Source organism: Pseudorca crassidens, chromosome 12, assembly GCF_039906515.1.
Source record: "Pseudorca crassidens isolate mPseCra1 chromosome 12, mPseCra1.hap1, whole genome shotgun sequence".
NCBI classification, from domain to species: domain Eukaryota; kingdom Metazoa; phylum Chordata; class Mammalia; order Artiodactyla; family Delphinidae; genus Pseudorca; species Pseudorca crassidens.
The window spans coordinates 53,168,471-53,181,913 of NC_090307.1; the positions used below are offsets into that span (position 1 = coordinate 53,168,471).

Here is a 13,443-nt window from a genome sequence, read left to right on the forward strand (position 1 = left end):
CCGGCAGCAGCAACGGGTCTTCCTGTTCTCATACAGGAGACAAACTGCCCTCCCTTCACCTCCAAAACTTACACACCACACCTGCACAGCCTGCAACAGAGAAACTGAGTCATAAGGGAGCAGGTCAGCAGCCTGATGACTATCAGAAGAAACGAGACAGAGGTCTAGTTAAAACACAAAGGAGCAACACGTACATAAAGGTAAGACATGCCACAAAGTCAACAAAATGAGGCTTCAGAGCAGTGCAAAAATGATTTTCGTGTGCTCCAGCCAGGCTTGCTCAGGTGCCAGGTCACGATAGCACCACCACTGAATATGCCCACATGCAGGGACATCAGAACTTAAAAGAAGTCCTCTAGGAATGCCTCCTGGTGATCTCCTACAGCTGACTTCTCAGAGGGGAATTAAAACAGCAAGTCTGATACAGTCTCTGTGCTTTAAATCACAGTCATTAAGGAAAGGTGGAGGAGCGGGTATGTTGCCACTTGTATCTCTAAGTAGAGCGTGTGGCCCCTTTCCTTGTTCCACTGGGAGTATGCCTACGATTGTCCTTTGTTTTGTAGCTTGGCTGTCCCTATTAAATGAGGACAACCCTGCAGGACTGATTTCCACCCCGTCAGTCACAGGGGCCGCTGGAGATCCACAGGGCAGACCCATCATCACTGGAGGTTTTAAACGCCAAGCCGAAGAAGGACCCAACCTTGCTGTGTGGATATAATAACATCCCCCTCACCTACAGCGCTCACAAAATCCTATAAAGCAGTCATTCACAACGCCAGCTGCCCTCCAACGTGATAAACTGGGACCAAAATGGGAAAATGTCACTTCTTTGTCAACACAGACGCCTTTCACAAATGCTTCTGCCAGTTGCTCACAGATAACGGCTCCAGCAGGCTCTTCACAGCACCGCCGCTGCCACGCTAGCCACGCGCACAAAGAACCAGCCGGCCCAGGAGGGTCTGAAAAGTGTCCAGGGACCAACGGACACACACTGGCACTCCTGGGGAAACCACTGAGTCTGCTACAATTATCCTTGGAGGGGACAGTTTCCCAAGGCAGCCAGTCGGGTAGCTTTTGCCGGGTAGTCAACACCCACATCAGGAAGGCACCGATGCTGGGAGACTCCGTGATGGGCTGGCCATCCGGAGAAAACCCACGAGCCCAGTGCCAGCCCAGGCCAGGAAGGGCGGGTCCCTGGAGGGAGGAGGGGATGATGGGCAGTCCTCCGCCCCAACGCCCCCCACCCTCCCCTCCCCCGCCAAGCCCTGACCTCACCCCACCAGCTTTGGGAAAAGCTGTCAGGAAGCACTTCTGAGGCCACCTGGGCTCAGAGAACTGCCCACCCCCGGGTCTGCAACTCACACCGCTGGTTCCCACAGAGGCTGCCCGGGCTCCGGGAGTGATGGGGAGAGTGCAGCAAAAGACCTTGTAAGGAACTGCTCTCCAACTCCCCCAATCTCTAAAGTACTTTTTAAAATATTTTTTTTAATACTAAAATTGCTTTGCATCCTGGCCTCTGGTAGAAGACTGAGGCTTCCATCCGACGGCACTGGCCGACGAGCCGCCCCTGGCATGCTGGGTCCCAAGTGAGAGACAGATGCAGGGACACCAAAGCTGCCCTGGGACTAGCTGCTGGACTCCCGAGGTCCTTCTTCCAGACAAGTCCAGGCCTGACCCTGTCACTGCCTTTGCACTGTTCCTCCCCTGGAGGGCAAAATTGATTGGACTTGCAAATAGCCAATTTTGAAATTTTACATCACAAAACCACAAGGGCAAAACAGACTCCGCCCACTAAGGTTCCAAAGCCCATTGTTGGGCAAAAATCTCTATTTCTGTGCCATTTATCATTCAAATTTAGCTTTTGCCATGCTAAGCTTGGACTGTAGCACCAACAAAAGTGAGTTGGAGCTGGCAGCAATCCACTTTTTAGCCAGGAGAGACAGATACTGAGGCTGAAACCCTAGCTGATCCCTCAACGCTTTAGAAAACCAGAACATCTTTTCTCCTGATTTAAGCCGCATAATTGCTTCTGAGGACTTAGGGCACAATAAAGGATATTTTAAAATAATATTGACCTTTTCATTTCCTCACAACTTCTATTTACCACTTTAGACCCTTGAAGTTACGTCTTACCCTCCTGTAAAAAAAAGTCATTCACCAGAGTTCACCTTTATAAAGGCTAGAAACGTTCTTTGAGAATATGTGTCTGCAACAAACAAAAACAGCAGAAAGGCTTTTTCCCTTTGGAAACTCTGAACAAACTTCTTGTTCATTAACGAAAAAGAGTCCAAAAGAGTTTGAATTGGAGGAGTCAAAGAAAAATATCAAATATACCTTTAAGCAGTTAACAACTTTTTTAAATTTTTTGTTTGTTTAAGCCAGTAAAAATACCAGCTCAGTGGTTCCTGGTTCAAAGACAACTCAAGGGCAGTAGTTTCAATTTCACCTGTGGCGACTGTTCAAAAACACAAATTTCCAAGCCCCACCCCCAGAGACGCTGACTCAGAAAATCCAGGGTGGAGCCCAGGAATCTGTAGTATTTCAAAGTACCCCAAATAAAGCAAAATTAAATGTAGAAAAGAATTACTAAGTAGGAATTTTAATGCTAATGTTTCGTCCTAAACCAGTCTCAGTGTAATCCTCACCCGGGGCTGTGAAATGCTGCCGCACAGGTCGGGCCCTGGATCTCTGAGGACCAGGGTGCGGCCCGGTCATTTTTAAAGGGCATTCCAGGTAAATTTGGGAAACACTAGGGTGGGAAAGTGCTCTTCATTTGAGAAAAACTGAGTTTCAATTACAGCTTTACTGAAACGAAGTCTGTGATCTTCACAGAGACCCAGGCACCCTTGTCCTCAGGGGCGCGAAATCACACACAAACCGAACTGCTCACAGGCTGATCACCAGGCTGAAATAAGCCTGGGTACAATCAAGGTGCATTAGAAGACGGCGAGGCTGCCCAGCCCAGCAGAGGACTGTTAGGTGAAGATCAGCGAATACAGCAGCACATCACATGACTCATCGTGATGAGCTTTGCTCTGGGTAGATGATTTTTTTTTTTTTAATGTAAAGAAGGAAGAAAAGAAAGAAGGCTGGAGTTGATAAGACAAGCAAAAGCAATTTAAATGCCATGGGCACTGGGATATATAAAACCATTGAGCTGGTACTTTTCCTGATCTACATTAGAAATACATAATACATGTATATACATTTCTACTGTACACACATGTACATATATATATAAACTCAGATAAAAACCTGGAAATAAAACAATTTAAAGCACTTCAAAACTTCTTGCCTTTACTGGGGTTAATTTAACCATAAAAAAATGATGTGGATCTTAATTAAGAGGTTTGTAAAGTACTTAAGTTTGTCATTTTGTTGACATTTAAATGTAATTTCCTCTAAAAACTATTCTTAGGTATCAGCTAACAAAACTGAACTGTTGGTTTAGATTATTGTACTACCAGATAAGATAAAATTTGAGATAATATACCGGGAGAGCAACCCACTAGCTTAGAAGGAGTCTATACTGTTTTAACACTTACCCCTGAGGCTGTCGGTTGTGTCGTAGGGGAAGTATTTTTGCTGCAGTCATCTGAGTTAGAAGAGGTGGAAGTTGGAGTCATGGGAACAGAAGTATTGCTATTACCTGCAACAGTCAAAATTAACCTCATAAATATACATATACTCTGCTAAGTTTGGCAAATACCTGACAGTCAAATAGTATTTTGTTATATTTACCGGAGCAAGCTTTTGACTTATTTATGTTCTTAGGTTTTCGTTTCCTCGTTTGAATTCCCTCTTTTTTCATAGCAAGCGGTCGAGGCACCTAAAAATTGTTCACATAGGCCATGAGTTTAGTAAATATTATATTGAAGAAAAACCAAACTAACTAAAGACCCAACCTCAGTACTGAAAGGCCTCATTTAAAAGAACTTGGCATAAAGCCAATCCAGTTTTTACATACACTTCGAACTGCATAAAGACTACACTTTCCCCATCAAATGCAGAGATTCCTCCAGAAAAAAAAATAGGGAGGGTGATTTGCCAGGGGGAACTTACTCCTTCAACTTAATGTTTATTGTTTTAAACAACTTCAATTACAGAGTAAAACCACTGAATACATTCAGTGTAAAAACACTGAATACATACAAGAAAAATAAATATTTTTATTTCAAAGAGATCATGTATTCTTCTCCCTAGATATACCAAGGAAAATTTTCTTTTTAAAATTGACACATATCTTGCGCTATCCTTAAAATGTAGGATCTAACTATAGCTATCAAATATAGCTATTTCTCTTTTGTATAAATGTATTTGATTGCATTCACATTTTTTAAGCTATAAACTAGTGTGAATTTCTAGTTGGTTCCATGCTTTTTTTTCTTTTTAAGTGTACAGTTTTTTAACATATACACACTACTATATACAAAATAGATAACCAACAAGGACCTACTGTATAGCACAGGGAACTATACTCAATATTTTGTAATAACCTATGAGGGAAAAGAATCTGAAAAAGAATACATATATATTATACATATATAATATATATATTATACACACACATATGTATCACTGTGTTGTACACCTGAAACTAACAAGAACATTATAAATCAACTATACTTTGACTTTACAGCTTTTTTTTTAAAGCTTACTACCATCTTATCAATTCTAAGACACACTTCCCCACTTTTTAGTATTTCTAAAATTGGGATGTCTTACTATGGATTTGTGTGACAGTTTAATTGGCAGTATTTTTTGTTTCTTACTAGTAAGATAAAAGTTTCCATTATAATTAACAGGACCCTCGAGTCACAGAAGTACATATAGAAAATCAGATTTTTCACTTTTATGCCCTCTCCTTTGCTGATTTTTTTAACTGAAACTATGTACAAACAAGACACTGAACATGTATACACATGAGCAGAGTAGGTGGCGCACCCCATGGAGTTTCATGTAGAGTCCACAAGCATTGCACACAGGTTCACCCTCGGCGTTTCTGCGCCACAAAGTGGTGGTTGTGGTGTGACAGTTGGCACAGGACAATCCAAGCCGGCGGGAGGAAGGCTAAAAAGCAGCACAAGAATGTAAGTGTACAGATATGTGATTTTTATGCATACGTTACATACATCAATGTATCATGTCCCTGCCATCAACAAGCATGTACCTGGTTATTATAAATAAGAGGTCCCTTGAGAAAAAAACCTTGACGTGTAATTAGGTTGACCTTCCTGGACCAAAGTGTGCTCCATCCAATACATAAGATTGATTTGCTCCAGCCCATTAGCATAGATTAAAGCAGTCACAATGCTGGCCAATGCCTGCACTCACTGTTGTCAGACGGCTGAGACACAAGAGTAAAGAAATGAGTTTTTCTGTGCCCACTCCTCTGGAATTCTGCTCGCACAAGGGAAACCAAGCTTCCTGGACAAGAAATGTTTTCTATCTGTGTGTATTGTCAGAGGCTCTGGCAGACCTGGTCCCAAATGAGGAAACTGTTCATTGAGGAGAAACTTCTAGATTTTCTTCTCTTTTTAAAAGATGTTCTAGGGGACTTCCCTGGTGGCACGGTGGTTAAGAATCCGCCTGCCAGTGCAGGGGACACGGGTTCAAGCCCTGGTCCGGGAAGATCTCACATGCCGTGGAGCAACTAAGCCCGTGTGCCACAGCTACAGAGCCTGCGCTCTAGAGCCCACGAGCCACAGCTACTGAAACCTGCGTGCCTAGAGCCCGTGCTCCGCAACAAGAGAAGCCGTTGCAATGAGAAGCCCGTGCTCCGCAACGAAGAGTAGCCCCCGCTCACCACAACTAGAGAAAGCCCGACTGCAGCAACAAAGACCCAATGCAGCCAAAAATAAATAAATAAAATAAATAAATTTATTTAAAAAAAAAAAAGAAATGCAGTCACAAACCACCTGCCAACATGTTAAGTGGCTTTGGGGAGTCTCTGCTTCACCTGAAAACTGAGATATCGATCTATTTCTCAGATATGTGCAGAGGAATAAACCAGAAACTGCAGAAGGGCCTATATATATTCACAGAAATGGATTTTCGAAAATGTACACAAATTTTGGAAAAAAATATATTTTAATACATCTCATTAATTATCATGATTGCCTATTGCGTGAATTTTTGTATTAACCATTTTACAAAGGATTAGCAAATTTTACAACATTGTGTTAGTGCTGGCATTGTCTTATATATGGTGATGCTGCTATATTTTATTTAGCCTGTCAATATAGTACTCAACTTTTGTTCATACAAAGGGTTAAATTTATCAGAAGAGGGCAACAGTCTGTCACTCTGATTTCTCTGTTCCCTTTATACCCATAACATCCTTATATGGAATTTATTTCCTCTAAATTATTATGTGTGAATTATAAAGAGGGACTATTTAAGCTAGTATAAGTTCCTGCCTAGAATGACAAAAATCTAAGTTTGTTTTTAAATTACCTAGATAGGCAACTAAAACCCTCCTGTGATTTCAGATAAACAAACAAAAAAAAAGCTATGGGGAAAATCCAGGGACCAAAGCAAGCTGAAAGACACAGAATTAGGGAAGTTGGTAACGATGATTAATTTAAGAAAAGAAGTTATAAAGAATGGACAACAAAAACACAGACTGAGCATTCACTGAATATTCAGACTAAAAAGACAGAGAGTTCCAAAATCTTCATTGGCAAATTTAAAAGTTAAAATTGTACTTTGCTTTTATAACTCACATCCTGTTGTATTGCTGTAGCATACTCTTTACAGACAAGTTGTAAAACCAAAGAGACACTGGGAAGCCTTTTAGTACTGCCACCTTTTTAAGAAATCAGTGCTAAGAAAGAATCAATTTGACTTTTGGTTGAAATGAATATGTTTGGCTAACAGAACTGTTTGGGAAATTGCTTTTAAAATGATGAAAACATAAAATCTTACACATCAGGGCTTTTTTTTTTCTTTATGGTTAAAATAAAATAATTTCCCAGAAGAGCACTCCTTTCTCTTCATAAATGTGAAATCAGTAAACTAGGGACAGGAAGTTTCATTTTATAAACAGGTCATTTATGACAGTTTCCAGTGGAATTTGGAGCCAATGTGAGGCGAACTTGTTATCAGAATTTGCCATTATAACAAAGAACTTTATGACTGTCAACTGCAGATCATAAGTGAAGCCAGTCCCCATAAACATGTGAAATGAAGGTGAGTGGGTTATAAAAGTTCTTGTAACAAGTGATCTCAGCTATAGTCATCACTGACAAGGAATTCAAGTTACACCATAAATCTCTTATTTTGCAATGTATTACAAGTTCAAATTCAGTGATTGGTTCTGTACTGCTAGCTAAACAAACTTGGGTTCAACATTCTGAGAACTAACTAGATCCAGCAAAACAATAAATAAGAAGCCCACAAGGAGAACTAATTGATAGACACACCCTTCAATTGGTTTCATTTATAACACATTTACCAAGCACATTGGCTGACCTTGGTCACTGCCAAGACACCTGCTACACAGAAGGAAAACTCATAGATTCAGAGATGTTAAAAACTGGGTTTTTTTTCCTGTTAACAGTTATTTTTACTGGTAAGTGCACAAAACTAATGCCGCCATCTAAATATGGATGTTACTAGATCAAATTTAAAATGCCACTAGAACCTAAATTCTGCCAGTTTTTTTGCTCAATCTTGAGAAAATGTTACCTTCTGGACTCAGCTCAATGCGCCTTTCCAAAAAAATAATAATCAGTTTCATTGTTCATACATTGGCTAATACATGAAAACAAGGAACTTCCTTGGAATATTTTCCGGCAGTACTTTTTCTTTTTAAATATGATGCATATAAGAAAAATGAAAACCACAGGGAGTCAGGCACTGAAGTTAAGGATGCCCTTTGAAGAAAAGTTTAAGCTGTGGGAGACTGTAACAAGTTTAAGGCACATACACTCATTAAATTAACCTCGGCCACTTTATTTTAAATGCATTAAAAACAAAACAACCATAAAACTAATTGCTTCTCTTTAAGGTGTCAGACTTACATTGTGATGCAATTTCACTCTAATCTATTTAACACAAACAACATGTGTAGCATTTGTTCCTGCTAATTAGAGTATAACAATTAAATAAATTACTTGGATACTTAAGATGTCTGGCATCTAACTGTAAAATATTTTACTTTAAAAGGTATTAGAGTATGAGTGCTTGGCTAAACAAATGTTAGCCTTACGGTGGGGCTTGTGAAAGCTTTCGTTTATTTTCTCCAATCACTACAGCAGTAAATACCCTTTCCTTCTTAACAACACGCAAGACAATAAGAGATTAATCCCTGAAGAAAATCAGAATTCCCACACTTTAATAGAACATAGTGAAATGTGTCGGGATGGTGAAAATCCTCTACTTGCAAAAAACATGCAGACTGCATTTTCTTCTCAAGTTCTATGTAGTTCTCTGAACAGCCACATTTCAAAATAACAAAGGTTAGAGTAAATAAATTTTTCACCCGACTCAAGGACAGTCCAAAAGACGGATGGAATTTGGAGCTAAAACGAGTCTGGCTCCGAGAAGAGGTGGAAGGGGCCCAGAGGTAGAAGGGACAGAGTCAAAGGGGTCCAGGAGGATGAGGCTGTGGGGAGAAAGGGACTGTGGGTTCGCTGTTGTCATATCCATTTGAGGGGGCATGTTACAAAGAAGCATGCTTTTTTTCAAGAATAAACTCCAAACCAGACCAAAGAGTCCACAGTGAAAATAAAAATCTCCTTCCTTCACCTGACCTGGGGCTGTAGCCTCAGTTTTTCTCCCTGAAGGTTACTAACATTACTCATTCCTTGTATCTCCTTCCAAAACTATTTCACTGCATTTACAAGTACATCTAGAGATTTGTAAATATAGGGAGTTTGGGTACTTTTAAAAGATGGTAGCACACTACACCATTATTTTTTTTTTTCCATTTAAGGACGTCACTCCTTTCAGGACCTGCGCTCGTGGGCGCTCAAACGACCGGAGAACCGGGCGTACCGCTGGGGCCGGCGCTCGGCCCGCCCCGGGTGGCCCCGCGGGGACAGGTGCGGTCGGGCGGGGCCGGGCGGGGAGACCCCGGCCCCAGGGGAAGAGCGCCGCTTGGGGCCGGGCTGCAGGGGAGGGCGGCGCTCGCACTCACCACGCGCTTCTGCGGCTTGATGAGGGGCCGGCTGAGGCCGTTCATCTTGCTGTAGAGGCCGCAGGCGTTGCACAAGTAGTGGCCGGTGCCGTCCCGCCGCCACAGTGGCGTCTGGATGGAGCCGCAGTTCACGCACTCGCGGCTCTCAGGCAGGTCCTCCAGCAGGTCTGCGGGGACGAGAAGCCGGTGAGGTCCCGCCCGCCCGCCGGTCCGTCCGTCCGTCTCCGCAGGCCTCCCCGACACCCCAGCACCCCGATCCGCAGTGCCGGCCTTCCCCACCGGGCTTTCTGCTCGGCGGCCCGGCCGGGAGCCGGCTGTTGATGTCATCGCGATCGACCTGTAGACCAACACTTTGTCCAATACTTCTGCACCCCTGGGCGCACCCAGTGCAAACCCCAGGGCAGTCGGAGACAGAGCTGGAAGCCCGGCCCGAATCATCTGCCTCCTGTCTCCAAGGACCTCAGAGTTGAGCCGGGGGGAGGTTGGTTTGGGTCCTCTGACCCCTTCTTTCCGGCTGTTCCCAAGCTTTTTAAATCTGAAATCCATCATAATTACAATATACCACTTGCCAAACCCCAGCAAGTCTTGCAATATTAACAATGATCACTGACTCCTGCCCTAACCCACAAATATCCCCGGACAAAGTGAGGCTGTCTTCTTTACTTCTATCTCAAGTTAACTTTTTGAAGGTATTTGCTGTATCTACTACTCTTCCTTTTCCTCAGTAAAAAATAGACAAGTGAAATTAGAAATACTGTTCTTGGGCACTTTTGTCAATTAATTAGAAATTACTCAGGTCTCCTCAGGGGGCGGGGAAAGCACTAAAAGATTAATAAACACAGAGATAAATGTTAAGCTTGATTTTCATGCCACAAAGACCAAATACTAAAATATTATGATTTCAAAGTGGGTCTTATTGCTTCAATCTACAAAACGTCTACAAATGGTTGATGCTTTACCAATTCAGAAAATTACTCGGACTGTCCCAATGCTAAATAAATTTTTTCCTATTTTCCTGCACTAAAATTTCAACTTATGTCATCTATTTAAATTATATGTGTCATTTGGCTACTTGGTTAGTTTTCCGGAGTTCACAATTAACCTAAACCTGCTAATTTACTCTAAAGAAGCCTTTAGAGTAAATGGTTTTAACATTTATTACTTCCCCTTGAATAAGTTAAATATGAATAATTATCTAAAATGAGGTTCTTATCAAGCACTTTTTAAATAGACTTTAAAATATCTCCAGTCTAGAGTTACTTATATTATAGAAAATTTAAATGTTACCATTTGGCTTTCTTTAAGGAGCATTTCTGAATCAATTTTTAAAGTAAATAAACATTACACTTTACAGTTTATTTGAAGAGTATGCTAGCAAGCCTTTCTATTCACGAGCAGTCTCCAGCTTGTGTCTACCATCAACTTTTGTACAGATATTTAAACGGGATTTGGACATACAGAAATCTTTCATTCCATTAATATTATTTACCCTGCAAAACAAGTCTCCTTCCTCCTCAAGAAATACGTTTAAAAGAAACTAGCCTCCCACATAACTCGAGTTCAAAGTTGTCATGGGGATACTGCAACTTAGAACACATCACAAAGATTTATTCTTCTCCGCCCTAAAAGCTACTATTGACTACGGTAATCAGTAAAATGCTCAGGACTTCAAGGACACTGAAGTTAAACAAGGTATTTGTCTTTGTTGTTGACTTTAAAATGTTACCTATCAGAGCCCCTCTCCGTGGAGAATTGGGGCATTCCCTGGAGAACCCAGCCCTACGCCTGGCCTCCTTCTCCCGGGCTGGGAACAATAAAGACTCCCCGGAGAAGACAGTGTGAACGCCCCAGGTAAATCTCTTTAGTCAGCTGAAAACTCAGAGACAAAACGTAAAGTCTACTTTGGATAAATAAAATTTAGGAAGTTTGCTTATTTTTAATTAAGTAAAAGCTACAGCTCCCATTGCGTCCACACTTTTCCCCACTCCTCATTCAGCAGCTGCAATCCTATAACTAAAATAAGAAAAAGCTACTTTTTATAAATCACGAAATCTGATTGTGCTGGAAGCTCTCTCACCATTTCCCCCCAATTCATCCTCTGTCTCCTAACCTGGCTGCTTTGGGTGGCCCTGGACAGTGACAGACTCAGGGGAGAAGGGCAAGGCCAGCGAATGTCATCCCGGGACCGAGAATGGAACCCAGTTCAGCGGCAGCTTGTGAGGGCACTGGCCTCTGGAGACAGAACTCACCCCAAAACTCCCCACCAGCACCAGCACCAGCACCAGGGAGAGGTGAATGGAGCAGGTTCCCAGAGAACAGCCCCCTACTCCACCCCGCACTGTGCAGGTTGAGAAAGCTCAGTGCTCAGGTTTTAGCCCTGCCCATTTGCTCGAAAAAGAGTGCCTCCAAAAATGGTTTGTTTAAAAAAAAAATCAAAGTGGAGAAGCAGAGAATCAGTTAGGAAGCTGGCAGGAGAGGTGCTCTCTAGCATGGGAACACCTGTAATGGACAAGCAAAGTTAGGGTCATTCATCTCCCCCACCCCCAGACTGGCTTATTCTCAGCAGCTTCCTGCCTTCTTTAAAGACTCTTTATGCAAAAGCTGGGTGTTCCCAAACCCCTTTCCTTTTTTTTTTGAAACATGCTCTGAGTCTACACAAGATTTTTCTAACTTTGCAGTGTTCTACCCAGAAAGGGAAAGAATTAGTGAAAGGATAGGCTAAGTTTAGATTGAAAAACTTACAACCTGTCTGTAATTGCACCCTACCACCTCTAAAAGGATTTTTCTCACAAAACCAATTACTTTAAACATCCAAAGACTTCGATTATGTCTTTTGGACTGCTTCTCTGTCCTGTGTAATGCTGGAAGAGGGCAAAGGGAAACGGAGGTCACGCTAAGGTGCGTCGCCAAGCAGGCAGAGCTGCCCCCTACCCAGCTCACACAACCTTTCGGATTCCCTGCTGGATTCTTGACTGACAGAAACCTCACAGCCTAACCACCACCCCCTTCCATCCTTTGAAGATCCTTCTCCCTGTCTCTCTGCTCCCGGGAGCCAGATGTGGGTCCCTAATGCAGCAGGAAGGGTGACAGGGCTCTGTGGTCTCAAGTCTCCAAACTTCAACAGGGCCCTCCCCACCGCCCCACTCTACACACAGACCATAAAGATGGTCTCCAGGACCAGCTTTGCAAGGAGAGGAGAGGGGATTTTCAGCCCAATGTTACTGAGAGAGCGCAATTCAAATAAGATCCTTCACACCTTCAGGCCACTAGCATTCCCAGGCTGTCTCTGAACACAAGGCTAGCAGTGCCTCACTTGACCCTCACCAATTAGGGTCCCTAAAAGACTTGCTGTCCCTAAGTGAAGGGCTCTCCCGCGAAGCCCAGACCTGGGGCCTGAGAGCACCAGGTAGGGTACCTTAGGCTGATGTGCCTCCTTTGTCTTTGCCACTTCTTGACTCCCACAGCTCCCCTCAAAGAAACAACGGCCAAAAAAAGTCCATTTTTTTTGTCTTAGGAGACTGTCAGGTTATATCAAACAGGTTAAATACAAAGAGAGACCTCTGAAAGCACGAAGAAGGACCCAGAAGCTGAGGAAAGAAACCAACGTGCCTCTGTCAGGCCAGACAACAGTTCACACCCTCCCTTGTCCTTGAAGAGCAGGACAAACACTCTTCAAGATGTGGGGCATTTGCAGGAATTTTGACAATTGTGTTTTCCCAGTTCACTCCAAACTGCCCCCAGACACTGGAATGGAAAGCATGAGTGGGATTGGAAACTGAAAAATTGTTGGCCTGGGTTCCGGAGGAAGAATAGGCGTGAGTGCTCCTGGATCCCTGGTCCCAGCCTGGGGGACGCAGGCGGGAGCAACAGCACGACACCCCGCCGGCCTGCTGATGCCAAGCAAAAGGGCCCCGGCACCAGCCTTCCCTCGGGACAGTCACAAGGCTGACCTCTCTTCTTGCCCTCTCACTGAGGGTCAGGGAGATGCCAACTAGGTCCTTTTCCACCATGGACCTCTTTAAACACTCTTGTTGAGGGAAACACACGCAGCTCCCGACCTTGGGAGAGTTGAATTGGGTGTGACTGTGTGTATTGGAGGAGAGGGTGAATCGTATGCCCAACACGCTCCTAAAGTTACCCTCCAAATGGACTCTCACGCTTCCACCCAGGCAAACTGGAGTCTGCGACCAAGTTCAGGCCCTGTCCGTTTCCTCCTGGGCTCATTTTTTTCCAACTGCCCACTCCAGTCGCTATCCATCAAGTCCCTGGACCTCCTCCCAGACCCTGAGGCATATCTGCGC

General features: G+C 43.3%; 1 protein-coding gene across 4 annotated transcripts in view; it reads right to left on the reverse strand.

The window, feature by feature from the left end:
- GATA6 (GATA binding protein 6) overlaps positions 1-13,443 on the reverse strand; it is a 30,240-nt gene that overhangs the window by 13,827 nt on the left and 2,970 nt on the right. For 3 of the 4 annotated variants that reach the window (XM_067699533.1, XM_067699534.1, XM_067699536.1), the window contains exons 3-6: positions 9,143-9,309; positions 4,945-5,070; positions 3,742-3,829; positions 3,546-3,649 (exon numbers count right to left, since the gene is read on the reverse strand). In XM_067699533.1, the coding sequence (XP_067555634.1) occupies positions 3,546-3,649; positions 3,742-3,829; positions 4,945-5,070; positions 9,143-9,309 (485 nt within the window). The remainder of the gene's footprint in view (positions 1-3,545; positions 3,650-3,741; positions 3,830-4,944; positions 5,071-9,142; positions 9,310-13,443) is intronic. The other variant, XM_067699535.1, reaches the window with a different exon arrangement.